Genomic DNA, 14,761 nt, shown 5'->3' with positions numbered 1-14,761 from the left:
ACCATCGCCTTCCTTTCCTTTCCCCACAACAGGCCCCCTGTGAGGACCTCGGACAGGACTGCTTGGTCAGAACAGCACAATCAGGACTGTGACTAGCCCAAGGTCACCCAGCTGTCTGCGTGTGGAGAAGCGGGGAATCAAACCAGGCTCTCCAGATTAGAAGCCGCTGTTCTTAATCTGGAGAGCCTGGTTTGCCAGGCACCATGCTGGCTAATTCATTGGCTTTCCAAAAGTCAAAACCCACTTGACATTACTTAAAACTTAGAGTGAGCATCTCTCAGCAAGCGTGATGTTAATGTTGTCAAAGGCACTTCCAAAAAGAATGCCAAAGAGATAAAAATGGCATCATCATAAATACTGACAAATCCTCATTGTAAATAGACGGGAGACAGAAATTTGGGATCAAGCTCATAAAGGATTTCTTCCTCAAGTCCAGATGAAGGCCTGCAAGACGGAGCTCTTCCACCAGGGCTTTGGGTGAGGCCAAGGCTGTAAGATCTCCTTATATTTACTTATTTCTCATTGATTAAGATCCAGGCGGCTCCTCTAATCCACCTCCCCCCCTCCCCAGCAGATGTGTCTATCTGCACGAGCAAGAGGACAGGGAGAGTTATCAGTCGCCAATTGGATTGGTTTTTTTCGGATTATGTTGTTATTTTAAGGGGCTTCATTATGAGTTTTAATGTGGTTTTGCCATGATGGTTGGCCGCCATGAGCTGGACATGGGAGTGGCAGGATAGTAATGGAATAAATAAATTAATTAATGGAATGACCTAGAAATCTGCAAGCCCCCTCATTTCCTACTACCTCCTACAGGCCAACATTCCCCCGAACTTTGTTCTGCTACATGATCTCCTTGGATTCCATAGGACAGAACCTTCTGGTATACTCTGCGTTCTCTGCCTGCTCTCCAGGGCTCTGATACATACCTTTCCTTTCAGAACTTCTTGAATTTCTGACTGGCTTCTGAAAGGAGAAGGGGCAAAGATGAGAACCTCTGTTTAGACTTATTTAAGCTATTTGTGATAACAGGTTTCCTTCAGCTACCAATAACAACAAAAATAAGCCAGAGGTCTTGACACTATTGGGGGACTCAGAAGGTCTACAGAGGCCATGGAAGGTCAACACCACTCATGGCTGAGATCACTGGTGGTGATCCATTGACTGTAGAGCCCTTCCTAGGAGACTGTAAAACGCTAAAAGGAAACAGGTGAACTCAGCTAAAATAGCAATACTCCAGCCAAGAGCAATACCTTAATGCAGGGGTAGTCAACCTGTGGTCCTCCAGATGTCCATGGACTACAATTCATAGGAATTGTACTACAATGGACTACAATTCATAGGAATTGTAGTCCATGGACATCTGGAGGACCACAGGTTGACTATCCCTTCCTTAATGCTGTTACTACTGGGTCAAAGTAAGGGGTCATTATTATGCTGAAGGAAATCTCTTATCGTTGCCAGAAGGAAGATACACAGAGGGAGAGAGAGTACATTGAACAGATGTAGGGGCCGTACACTGCGAGCCAAACACTTTCTGTCTACTGCAGAACCAAGCTGGTCTCCCAACAGGATATCCATCAGAATGGGCCAAGTATACTGGGGTAAGTCAAGTTTCATCCCCAAGAATCTCTCCATGATTTTCACACTCACATACTGGAGGAAGATAAAATGTGCCCTTCAGGACCTAATTGGAGTATATGATACCCATTTACTGCTCCTTATCAAGAGTCAAACATGTTCCTTTTTGCATAACCACATCCCTGTCTTTGAATAACCCCACCCTCCCTGGGCACTTGGTCTTGGTCCATAGATGCTGCTATCCTGTTAACTTTGAGCACTTACATGTTGGAAAGCAGGTACTGAGCGTATGCTGAGTAGGATGACTCAAAGCCTTTGCTTGAGTTGGTATGTCCTGTGGGGGAAGAAAAGGAATTTTGGCTGGTTTGCTATCACTGGGTTAAAATGCTAGCAGGGAAGATGAGAGGGGGAATCCCAGATATGAAATCTTCTTACCGTTAACCTACTTATTCAGTGCCTATCTCAACTCTTTGACCATTGAAAAACCCCTGAAACATTCTCCAGGCTTCAAGAAACCCCAGAAGTGGTGTGATTGTGCTGATTATGTACAAACCCCACCACATCTAGGCCCATCATTGTCTATTTTGGGAGGGGAGAGGTGGGCCAACATGACCATACCTGGTCATATCACCCAAACAAAATTGTAATATATATTAAAATTTATATATGCCACTTTGAGACTCTTTCAGGTCTCCTCTGTCTTCCAACCATATTAAAAGGCATCTATTTCACACTGTGCCCATCTACAGCAGAATCCTTGCATTGGCTAGGAGGCCGAGAACAAGCTCAAATTAATACGCACTTCTTCAATGAAAATGTGCATTTTCATGAGGCGGAATGCCACGACCCATGCCAAATTTGCAGTGTGACATCAGACACAGCCTTCCCCACTTGGCTATGGCATATTTACACATGAAATCCATACCTGCTTTACTTTTCTCAGTTCTCCGCTTCTTGCTTGATCTCCTTTCTTTTGCCTGGACTTCTGGCTCATCCTAACACAAACAAGACGTATTTTTTTTTAAAAAGAAAGCAGCTACCATCTGCTGGTGCTTGCTTTGCCTACCCAGACTCAGGAGTCACAAGTCGAAACTTTAAGCCCGTCCTCAGCAAGGTTGTGTCCAGCTTTGGGCTGGGGAAAACCTAAAGAATTTGGGGGTGGAGCCTGCAGAGGGTGGGGTTTGGGGAGGGGCGGGACTTCAATGTGGCCTAATGCCCTAGAGTTCATCTTCTAAGCAACCCTTTTTTCCAGGGGAAGTGATCTCTGTTGCCTGGAGATGAGCTGCAATTCCAGGGGATCCCCTAGTCCTGCCTGGAGGCTGGCTTCTCTAACCCTCGTCCTCAGCAGTGATCGAAACACCACAAGCCTTCAGAGCTTGGCATTGCGACATTCATCAGGCAGTCGAGCATCTCTTTCCTTACCCCGGACATCTCTCTCTTCTTCTTCTTCTTCGTTTTGCTGTAGCCACCGCCACCAGCCTTGCGTGAAGATCTGCTTGTCCTAGTAGAAGCCTTTGCAGCGGTTCCATACGGTGGATTCTCTCCTAAAACAAAATTATATATACTGATGATGGGCACTTTGGTTTTGCAGCATCCAGAACCAGGGTCTTTGGGTTCCCCTGAAAGTACCAGCCTCCAACTTTGAGAGCTGCACTCGTACACACTGCAGATCCACTTATAATCTTCAAAATTTTCATTTTGGAGAGGCTTTTAGATGTGTTTTGACTGGGTGTATTTCAACTTGGCCAATGCCTTGTGTAGCCCTTGCAAATGGGGTAAGTAAATCAACTCATCGTTTCATCTTGCAGCAGCAGGAAAATGCTCTGTCAGCCTCCGGTAATTAGGACTAACTGGAACAGATTTGTTGGGTAGCTGATGTAAACCCTGCTGTAAGAAATTGGGGGGGGGGGGGTTCCTATGTTCCAATCCAATAGGATATGGTATTATTCTGAATAACCCACCTGCTGGATTCTATACATTCGTGGTTTAGATTCCCTGGTCCATTGTGAAAGTCCAGTGAGATAAGTTGCTAACTTCTAGGTGAGAATAGTATGGTCATCCCCCCACCCCCAATTCCAACCCCAGTATCTACATTGACCCCCCCCCCCAGTTCACCCTGCAACTCGAGGTCTCTCTACCAAGCTACACTAAGGCTTACCACCCGTGGATGAGAAAGGACACTTGCTGCCAGTACAGCTGGCCCCAGGTCTACTGCTGCCGCTGGAGTCGTAACTGGGATTCCCTTTTCCGCTGCTGCTTCCGCATCCACAGCAACCGCAGGAGGTGCACTTGCTGCTGCCACAGCAGCATCTGGGAGAACCAGAGCATGAAGACTTGTCCTTGCTACTGCAGCAGCCGACAGATCCGGAGCAAGAAGTCTTGCTGCCACACCCACCAGCTCCACAGCAGGTCTTTCTGCTGCACCCGGTAGCTCCACAAACCGAGGTCTTGCTGCCGCAGCCGGTAACTCCACAAACCGAGGTCTTGCTGCCGCAGCCGGTAACTCCACAAACCGAGGTCTTGCTGCCACACCCTTTCGCTCCGCAGCAAGAAGTCTTGCTGCCACAACCACCCGATCCACAGCAGAAGCTCTTGCTGCCGCACCCGGCTGGTCCTCCACAGGAAGTCTTGCTGCCACACCCAGCTGGTCCTCCACAGGAAGTCTTGCTGCCACACCCAGCTGGTCCTCCACAGGAAGTCTTGCTGCCACACCCAGCTGGTCCTCCACAGGAAGTCTTGCTGCCGCACCCGGCTGGTCCTCCACAGGAAGTCTTGCTGCCACACCCAGCTGGTCCTCCACAGGAAGTCTTGCTGCCACACCCAGCTGGTCCTCCACAGGCCATCGCGGCACCCACATCACTGATACTTTTGAGAGAAGCCGAAGGGGTCACTTTGCCTTTGCTGCCTTCGGGTCCACCAGAGTCAAAGTCGGCTGGCCGGGGGTTCCGGCCGCCTTCACTTGTGGTCGAGAAGATCTCCTTGGCTGAGGCGTAAGAAACTTTGCTGCCGGCAATGTGAGGATCGCTTTCATGCACTGCAGGGGAAGGGGGAACCGAGAGTTATGAATTGCTTAAAAAGAGAAGAGATTAAAGTTCTCTGCTGTTCTTTGACCACTCCCATTTCAAACAGATCTGTTGTATGTGGCAATTACTCTATGCCAAGGGTGTCCATGTCCCTTGATAACCCTTCCATTGGGAGGAGCATGCTCCTCCCAATGCTCAGTGGGAGGGGCATCTATGGGTCCAAGCATTTGGGAGGCTACATCCGTGCCTCACCTGTCAATTCTCAGGAAAAAGGAGAGACCTTTGTTAAATTTCTCAGGTCTTTTAAAGATTGGGTTGTGGAGTTTTACTCTTGTTTTACCTGTCTGATTTAATCCAACTCTTGTGTGTGTGTTTGGTATGTCCTGTGGTTGGGGGAGGAATTTGGCTGGTTTGGTATTACTGGGTTAAAATGCTAGCAGGGCAGATAAGAGGGGGAATCCCAGATATGAAATCTTTTCACTGTTAACCTACTTATTCAGTGCCCATTCCTTTAGAGTAGCCTATCTCCACTCTTTGACGATTGAAAACCCCCTGAAAACATTCTTCAGGCTTCAAGAAACACCAGAAGTGGCACGATTGTGCAGAATGTGGTTGGGAAGCAGAGCTGTGGACACGCCCACCTAAGGCCCCTCCCCTTCCCACTCCCTCCAGGCCCATCATTGGCCATTTTGGGAGAGGAGGCAGACTGACATGACCTTATACGGTCATAGCACCCGATAAATATTTAAATTTTTTAAAAAAAAAATATTAAAAATTAATTAACTCCCAGCTATTCCAGAAACCCTTTCAGGGCTGTCAAGAAACCCCAGGGTTTCATGAAACCCTGGTTGAGAAAGCCTGGTATGGGGATATAGGGCAAACATCATAAATGGTAGGTTCAAAAGGCAAACATTCAATGAAAGAGGACAGGACTGTGAGATTCCCTTGCAAGGCTCAAACAGACATAGAAGAAGGAGAGGGACCCTCCACAGGTGCAAGAGGAGACAACCAAACCACCCAGCCAGCCTTGCTGTGGGCCACCTTGTCAAGCTCATGGAATGGGAAGACAGGCCTCTGCTTACCTGATTCCATCTCCAGGCTTTCTTTTCTGCTCCGCTCGCTGTCATGTAGACTCGTTTCCGGCTATGAAATCAGAATCATTTCCAAAGAATTCTCCATTATATTCTTGCAATGTTCTTGACACAGGGCACTCAACTGATACAGAAACATTGCCGCCAGACAGCAAAATCACCAGGGACCAAGACTGATGCAACTAGGTGGGCAACCTGGACATTTTTGGGACAAATTCTCCAGGCACTGGCTTTTGCCTACAAACCCTTGGCAGAAGCAATGGACAGAAAGGCTACATTGAAGTCCAGAAAATGGAATGTCCTCTAAACCAAGTTTGCTACTGGAAATTACACATGTGCATTGAACGGTTGTCACAATGCCAGAACACGAACTGATTTAAATCACATTTTTGAATATTTTTTTTTCAGTGGCATGATTCTCTGTCATCACAGAGGAGGTTTCACTGAGGACTCTGTCCCTCCCAAAGAAACAGAATAGGATTTTCCTAAGAGGACATGTGATGAAAATTCACAAAACATTCACGCCAGGATGCAAACTGGTTTAAATCACATTTTCAAATACATTTTTCTTCAGAGGTATAATTTTCCATAATCATAGAGGAGGTTTCATGGAGGACTCAGGCCCCCGAAAGCAAAATAATAGGATTTTCCTATGAGGACGAGTTTTGAAGATTCATAAAACATTCATGCCACTGAAGAAAAATTTATTTGAAAGCGTGATTTAAATCAGTTCGTGTTCCGGCATTCTGACAACCATTCAATGTACAACGGACATGGAACCAATAAGGTGACACGACAGCAAATTTCCTCCAGGCCAGACTGGTTTTCTTGGGGCAGGGGCATTATCCGGGCATGAAATAGGGGTCACTGTGGGCAGGCAGGCAGATAGTTGTGAGTTTCCTGCTTTGTGCAGGGAGTTGGACAAGATGCCCCTGGAGATCCCTTCCAGCTCCATGACTGATTCCACTTTGCATGCCCGAGAGACCTCAGGTTCAATCCCCAGCATGTTAGATGGCACCAAGTGTCACCGGAGAACATTATCTCCTGGAAAGAGACTACCAGGCATAGCAATCCATACCGAGCAAGATGGACCAATGCTTTCATTTTGCAGAAGGCAATTGGACCTGCTTATTTGCCCCAAGTCAGTGAAGAAATCCAAGTACTGAATCTTCTGACCAGTCAGTAGAAAAACATTGAGAACTTCAATAGGAATGCTCTCCTTTTTGGTTGGGCAAGGAAACAGTCTATCCAGCAGTACCTGATTGCCATTCAAAAGGAGAGGGTGCAGAGGAGAACACTGAGGATGATCTGGGGCCTGGGGACCAAGCCCTGTGAGGAAAGGGTGAGGGGCTTGGGAATATTCAGCCTGGAGAAGAGGTGGTAGAAAGGAGACATGGTAGCTTTCTTAAGTATGTGAAAGATTGTGACTTGGAGGAGGGCAGGGAAAGGTTCCTGTTGGCCGGAGGGAATAGGAACTGAACTAACGGGTTTAAACTACATGCAGAACAGTACTGGCTAGATGTCAGAAAAAGAATTTCCCAGTCAGAGTAGTTCAGCAGTGGAATTGGCTGCCTAAGGGAGGTGGGGAGCGGGACAGAGACTTATCCTGGATACTTTAGGTTGATCCTGCATTGAGCAGGGGGTGGGACTAGATGGCTTGTCTGGATCTTTCCAACTCTATGGTTCTATGACTCTATAAGCACTGACTGGACAGAGACTTATCCTGGTTACTTTAGGCTGATCCTGCATTGAGCAGGGGGTTGGACTAGATGGCCTGTACGACCCCTTCCCACTCTAGGATTCTATGATTTTATCCCAGTTGGGTTGCTCATTCGGCCCACCCTGCAGCTACTTTTTATCAGCAACCTCTTACCTCCAAGGTTTCTTTGGACTGGCTCAGAGTATTCTTGCTAACTGGCTGATCTTTCAGAGATGCCACTGAGTACAGTGTGCTGCTCTGGCTTTTGGATAGCAGCAACTCTTGGCTGGAGAATGGATGTGAATCACCTGTTCGGAGAAAGAAGAAACCGGACAGATAAATCACCTCAAACAAGAGCTGCAAGAAGCAAGCCAGGGGCTAAATGCCTACTGTTGGCACCACAATTAGAAGTGATGCTATAATCAGAGGCAAGAATCTGCCTTGTCCTTCAAATCAGATGTCCTCAGCAAACCAGTATGGCCAAGGGTCAAACCCCCTCCTAGACCATTTATTTATTTGATTTTTATACTGCCCCTTCCTTGCAAGCAGGCTCAGGGCAGTATACAACAATATATAAAATAGTTAAAACAGTTAATAATAAAGTTCAGCTTATTAGGAACCCCCCACAGCCATTTTATCTCATGCCAGAAATTGGCCATAGGGTGGAGCGGGGGTGGCCAAACTGTGGTTCTCCAGATGTCCATGGGCTACAATTCCCATGAGCCCAGAAGCTCATGGGAATTGTAGTCCATGGAAATCTGGAGACTCACAGTTTGGCCACCCCCGGGGGGAATCAAGGAGAGGATGGAAACCCATATGATCTCTGCTGGAGGGTTAGTTCCATCACCCCACAAGTCAGGAGAGGCCCAGAAGTCTCTCCGTAAATGACAAGGACTGGTTCACCATCCTATCCTCAGCTTAACTTCCAAGTCCCTTCCCCTGCACCCCAATACTAGACTGACCTTTGGGAAACTCAAAATCTTTGGTCATAATCTCACTGGATGACTCTTCAAGAACCTGGGCCTCGTCATCCTCCGGAAGCCTCTTGTATATTGAAACTACAAGAACACAAACACGGTCAGCTTTGGCAGCGCCCACAAGCAGATCTCGGTGAGTTTTGCAAGTCTGTAGAAGGGCCGAGTGCAATTCTCAAAGTACCTGTTTTTCTAATGTTTTGGGCCCGCTCGGAGTTTTCCTGGGTAGGGAAAATTTCATCGGGAGGTGGGAAGCCTTCCTTGAGAAACCTCTCCTGCAGCTTTTTCAGATGGTAGGCCATCTTCTTCTCCAAGATGAATTGTTTCTGCAAGATTTCAGAGCAAAGCCTCAACACCATTTCCAAATTGTAGGGCACCAATAATTCTAAAGAACTAGTTATAATAGTTGCAGGTCCCAAAGAACACCAAGGTGGGAGGGCCCTATCACTGAGCCCACCACAGCCTTCCATGGTACCCCCATTTTCATCTTATATGGAGCACCAAGAAAAGTTGTAGGCAGTACAAAAGAGTTCCCACACTGTTGCAAGATAAAATGGCCACGTCTGAACTTGGAGGCTCCATTTCGCCTCCATGACTAATAACCCCTCTCCTCTTCTCTGGATTTGTGTAACCCCCTTGGAAAGATTCACTGGTGGCCACCATTGCCTCATGGCTCTGAATTCCACAAGTGCACAAAGAAGAGGCTAAATGCAAGTTGTCTGTCACTGAGGTGTGAAGACCACCCCCATGTCAGGAATCTGCCGCCATTCACCCGTTTCAGCTTCTCTTCCTTGATCTTCTGCCGCTCCTCTTCGATCCTCGCCTCTCGTTTTATGTCGTCGCCAATTTTCATCAGCAGCAGCATCTCCTTTTTCCTCCATTCCTGAAAAAAAGAAAGGTTGGCCGGGCAGATGTTACTTGTCTCCCGGGGGGCATAGGTTCAAGGGGGCTTTAGAAGATAAGAGGTGCTGAGAAGGCAGCAGGCTGTTTTACGTGCTTCAAAACCCCTCCTGTCCATTTTCTTGGGGTGCTGGGGCCTGAGTTCAAAACAGACTCTCCATTTTTCTTAAAGATGCCTGTTTATCAGGGTCCAGTTTTATTAAAAGGTATGTAGGCAAAACAACAAGGGCTGAGACAGATAAGAGCTGGTGAGGGTGTGGGACAATCATGCCTCTCTGATGTCCAACTAGATGACTAGAATGTTGTTTATGTGGGACGTCCTTAGAGTAAGACTTAGCATTTCCCCATCATGTTCAAGAAGAAGAAGAAGAAGAAGAAGAAGAAGAAGAAGAAGAAGAAGAAGAAGAAGAGTTGGTTTTTATACTCTCTTTTCACAGCTCGAAAGAGTCTCAAAGCAATTTACAATTGCCTTCCCTTCCTCTCCCCACAAAAGGCACCCTGTGAGGTAAGTAAGGCTGAGAGAGCTCTGACAGAGATGCTCTGTGAGAACAGAACTATAAGGGCTGTGATGAGCCCAAGGTCACCCAGCTGTCTACACGTGGAGGATCAGCGATTCAAACCCAGCTCGCCAAATTAGAAGCATCCGGCATTAACCACTACAGCACACTGGCACTCCGTATACATCATCCTTTTTTAAAGGAAGACCAGTACTCTTATCATCCCTAAATGGTAGGGTGTGGGGTGGGGCAGAGACTGAAGGAAGTGGCTTCCCTAAACCCACCAAGGGAGATTTGGACTTCCTGACTGCAGTTTATTATTTTATTTATTTTTATTTTTTATTTATCATACTTTTATACCGCCCTCCCCGGAGGCTCAGGGCGGTTTACATTATAACAGAGAACCATACATAAAACAGTCTGTAGAACATGTACACCAATAACCAACAATTGCAACCAAACACAACACAGTATAACAATAAACAATCATAACACAAACAGGTCCAGGGCTTGTTGATGGGATTCTGAGGGGGGTGGCTTATTGATTGAATTCTGAGGGGGGGTGGGGGGGAGCAGGGGCCCTTGGTCGCTGTAGATTACATCTGGTCTCGGCCAAATGCCTGGTGGAGGAGCTCCTTTTTGCAGGCCCTGCGGAACTGTTTAAGCTCCGTCAGGGCCCTGATCTCCTCTGGGAGCTCGTTCCACCAGGTAGGGGCCAGAACAGAGAATGCTCTGGCCCTGGTCGAGACCAGACGGACTTCTTTAGGGCCAGGGATCCTTAGCTGATTGGAGGCAGTAGAGCGCAGAGCTCTTTTGGGGGCATAGGCGGGGAGGCGGTCCCTCAGGTACACTGGGCCCTGACCGCGTATGGCCTTGAAGGTAATTACCAGAACCTTTAGTCTGATCCGGAATTCAACTGGTAACCATTGCAGCTGATGGAGAATAGGCCGGATATGGGACCTCCACGGTGTTGCCGTGAGGATCCTGGCTGCTGCATTTTGAACCAGTTGTAGTTTCCGGGTCAGGGCTAAGGGCAGGCCTGCGTAGAGCGAGTTACAAAAGTCCAGTCTAGAGGTGACCGTCGCATGGATCACTGTGGCTAGGTGTTCCGGGGCCAGGTAGGGCGCTAGTAGTTTGGCTTGGCGGAGATGGTAGAATGCCAGCCGCGCTACCTTTGTGATCTGGGCCTCCATTGTCAGGGAGGCGTCCAGAATCACGCCTAGGTTCCTGGCAGAGTGAGCCGTAGAGAGCTGCACGCCATCCAGGGTAGGCAGGCGCGCTTCCTCGCATGGGCCCTTCCTACCTAGCCACAGGACCTCCGTCTTTGAAGGATTGAGCTTCAGACGACTCTGCTTGAGCCATCTCGTCACTGCTTCCAGGCAGCTGGCTAATGCTTCTGGGGGAGAGTCAGGGCGGCCATCCATCAGGAGGAAGAGCTGGGTGTCATCTGCATATTGATGGCAACCCAGCCCAAACATCCGTACCAGCTGTGCGAGAGGGCGCATGAAGATGTTGAATAGGATAGGAGAGAGGACCGCTCCTTGTGGGACTCCACAAGTAAGTTGCCGGCGGCCTGATGTTTTCTCTCCTATTGCAACCCTCTGTCCACGATCCTGGAGGAAGGAGATCAGCCATTGAAGGGCTGTCCCTTGTATTCCAGCATCGATGAGGCGGCGAGCTAGAAGCTCGTGATCGACTGTGTCGAACGCTGCTGAGAGGTCTAATAATATCAGCAGTGCCGACCCGCCTCGATCCAACTGGCGACGGAGGTCGTCCGTTAGGGCGACTAGCGCTGTCTCTACCCCATGGCCAGGCCGGAAGCCAGACTGGGATGGGTCTAGGACCGAAGCTTCTTCCAGGTATTCTGTCAGTTGGTTTGCGACTGCCCTTTCTATCATCTTGCCCAGAAACGCTAAGTGAGACACGGGCCTGTAGTTGTTAGGCTCTTGTGGGTTTAGAGATGTTTTTTTCAACAGTGGACGTACCACAGCCTCTTTCAAACCCTCCGGGAATTCTCCTGTTGTTAGAGATAGGTTTATTATCTCCTGGAGGGGGCCCATTATCTTTATGCCAGCTGTTTTCAAGAGCCAGGATGGGCAAGGATCTAGTGGGCATGTAGTTGGTCTTGTTGTCGCTAGAATCCTGTCCACTTCGGTCAGCGTGAGTCGTCTGAAGTTACTCATAGTTTTCTCCAAAGATGGCCAAGGGGCCTCTAGTTCACTTTTTGTATCTAAGGTTGGAGGGAGGTCGTGGCGGAGTGTCGAGATTTTGTCCGCAAAATCTGGCCCCTGCTTCTATGACCTTGGAACATCTTGAGTAAGGTGATCAGATTTTAACATTGGTAAAGCGGGACACCATTGATCGGGAGGGTTCGTGATTAAAAATTTGGTCTATGTGGAGCAACAAAAAAGTTTCATAGAATGAATAGAATGCAAAAATAGTATTGTAATAGTATTGTAATATATATATTTTAATTTCAACATAAGTACAATTTGCCAGGTACCCCCAGATGTCCCTCCAAAAGTGGGACAATCTGGTCATCTTAATCTTGAGCTCAAAGGAAGAGAAATGTAAATCGCCCAGAGCCATAGGGAAGGGTGGTATAAAAATCCAAATAAATCAATAAATACTGCTGTCAAATATTATGCTGTTTTTAGTGACTCATTTGCTGGTTTTTGAATGGGGTTTTTTTTTGCTCTGTTACGGATCACTTTCAGTTTCCCCAGAGCTGTAGAAATTCTGCATTGTTCTTGTGACCAGCACCACCCAACAAGATTCTACCAAGCTCAGGGGTTGAGGAGCCTGACTAAAAGCCCTCCCAAGCCTGGATCAAGAAGTGAAGCAAACTGGCAGGCATGAGATGGGATTGCTTTTAAAAAGTGAACAAGGGGTATTTTCGCACAGGAATGGGTGTTGTCCACCTCAGCCTCACCTCTTCCATTTTCTTGCGAAGGAGGAACTGCTTCCTTTTCTCCAGTCCTTGCTTCTTTTTGTCATCATGCGCCAGAACAAGGTACCGGTTTTCTTCAGCAAGCTGTTCCAGTTTGCTCAGTTCCTCGTTAATCAGGTCCAAATACCTGTTTACCCAACCAAAATCGGGGCAGGGGTGTCAGAAGGCCTAAGTTGTGTCTCAGGTCATTTTAGCCCTGTTCACATGTTACTGAGAAGAACACAGGTATACCCTGCATACACACACACACACACACACATACACACAGAGGTGTTTGTTTGTAAGAAAGGGAGAGAAATACATTCCATGCACATTGGATAATGTACTTTCAATGTTATTTTGCAGCTGGATTTTCCTGTGCAAAGGGGTCCCAACCTCGAGGTAGCACTTAAAAATTTCCTGCTATTACAATGGGTTTCTAGATGACCAAGATCAGCTCTCCTGCAGAAAATGGCTACTTTGTAGGATGGACTCTATTTTACCTTGCTGAAGTCCCTCCTCAAACTCATCAGTTGGCATGTGCAAGGAGAAGATATGGACCTTTCTTATTGAGCCAAATTGATTCTGCCAACTCAAAACGACACAACAGATAATTTGGACAAATTGATTCAGTCTGACTCACCTATTGATTCAGATTGATTGATTCAGATTGATTCAGATTCAGACTGAATCAAAAATTGATTTGTCTAACTCACCTATTGTGTAATTTTGATTCAGCCAAATCGATTCGGATATGGCCAAATCGATTCGGTGCCATTGAAACAAATGGCACCATTCGCCTATGGGGATTTCCCCCTTTCTGTTTTTCCCGGGTTCTGGGGAAGTGGGGGTTTGGGACAGAGGCACCAAACTTGCAGCATGGCTGCAGGAGCCTCTCCTCAAAAGAACTGTGGTTCAGCAATTCGAGCAAGGTTGATTCAGCCATTTAAACTTATTGGGAAATGGCAATTTAGACTGGATTCGGCAGATTCGTGCCCAAATCAAGGCTGATTCAAGTACTTTGGGCTGAATCAAATGTCTACTCACCATCCCCAGGCTTCACCCCCCCCAAATCTCCAGATATTTCCCAAACCAGAGGTGGCAACCCTACCCTAAAGCCCTGTAGCATCCATACCTGTTCCTCATAACGTTCTCTTGTTCCTCTATAGTTGGCCTTTCTTCCTTCAGCAGCCAGTCTCGGTATTTTGAGGTGTCAGCAGCTTCAGGAAGAAGCCTGGAATCTTGAATCTTTGTAACTTGTTTTTCAATCATTTTCTAGAAGGGAGAAAGACAAGAAAAATGAAGAAGGCTTGGCATGAGTGCCTCCTTTCAGTAATGTATCTTATCAGGGGGGCATAAAGGAAGTGTGTTAGGCAGGAAGAGATGTCCCCCATGCCCACAACTAAAACTGGGAGGAAGCTACAACAAATAGGCAATGAGGCGTTATGTCCCCATAAGTCTCAGTCTTATCTGTCACCTGAAGCAAAGATACCAACCTATAAAGGGAGCTTGGAATTCTCCCAAACTTGCAAGTGATCTCAAGAGTACAGAGATCAATTCCCCTGGAGAGAATAGCAGCTTGAGAGTGTGACTTCATGGCACCACATCCCCTGCATCTCTCCCCTCTTCAAACTCTGTGAGGAAGTGGGTCAAAACTTGAGGGTCTAACAAGATGGCAGATTTAAACCATTTTCACAGTCTTTCCCCCTCTCGTGGGAATCAAAACTGGAAAGGAGGAATAGGGATGGACTCGATGACATCGTTCTGGAGCTCCTCCCACTACCCTCCCCAGGCTCCACCCTCCAGTCTTCAAGGTGTTCCCAACCCAGAGCTGGGGAGCCTGTAGATGAACCTTCAGTGTGGATAGCTTTGGGGGAAGTGGGGGGCAAAGGAGTCTCCAAGCCTTTCCCACTGCTTTCCGGTTACTTACTTGTTCTTTGATATAATGCTTTTCAAACTCCATCTTGAGGGAAGTCAGGTACTGTCGGTATTCGTTGAATTCCTTCAGGGAGCACACAACCTAGGAGATGAAAAGGAGAAGCCCCATCCTCAGGGGAAGAAATAGCC

General features: G+C 47.5%; 2 protein-coding genes across 3 annotated transcripts in view; one reads left to right on the top strand and one right to left on the bottom strand.

Moving 5' to 3' along the window:
• Positions 1 to 14,761, top strand: part of LOC143823103 (immunoglobulin lambda-1 light chain-like) — a 134,232-nt gene that overhangs the window by 44,615 nt on the left and 74,856 nt on the right. The window lies entirely within an intron of this gene.
• LOC143823101 (fibrous sheath-interacting protein 2-like) overlaps positions 1 to 14,761 on the bottom strand; it is a 41,810-nt gene that overhangs the window by 23,845 nt on the left and 3,204 nt on the right. For both annotated transcript variants that reach the window (XM_077309020.1, XM_077309021.1), the window contains exons 4-16: positions 14,625 to 14,714; positions 13,830 to 13,969; positions 12,698 to 12,842; positions 9,141 to 9,251; positions 8,553 to 8,694; positions 8,357 to 8,452; positions 7,569 to 7,702; positions 5,687 to 5,747; positions 3,740 to 4,615; positions 3,004 to 3,125; positions 2,507 to 2,576; positions 1,846 to 1,915; positions 930 to 966 (exon numbers count right to left, since the gene is read on the bottom strand). In XM_077309020.1, the coding sequence (XP_077165135.1) occupies positions 930 to 966; positions 1,846 to 1,915; positions 2,507 to 2,576; positions 3,004 to 3,125; positions 3,740 to 4,615; positions 5,687 to 5,747; positions 7,569 to 7,702; positions 8,357 to 8,452; positions 8,553 to 8,694; positions 9,141 to 9,251; positions 12,698 to 12,842; positions 13,830 to 13,969; positions 14,625 to 14,714 (2,094 nt within the window). The remainder of the gene's footprint in view (positions 1 to 929; positions 967 to 1,845; positions 1,916 to 2,506; positions 2,577 to 3,003; positions 3,126 to 3,739; positions 4,616 to 5,686; positions 5,748 to 7,568; positions 7,703 to 8,356; positions 8,453 to 8,552; positions 8,695 to 9,140; positions 9,252 to 12,697; positions 12,843 to 13,829; positions 13,970 to 14,624; positions 14,715 to 14,761) is intronic.

Source organism: Paroedura picta, chromosome 13 (genome assembly GCF_049243985.1).
Source record: "Paroedura picta isolate Pp20150507F chromosome 13, Ppicta_v3.0, whole genome shotgun sequence".
NCBI lineage: Eukaryota > Metazoa > Chordata > Lepidosauria > Squamata > Gekkonidae > Paroedura > Paroedura picta.
Note: the sequence above shows the minus strand (reverse complement) of the source record. Positions and strands in the feature narration are given on the sequence as shown.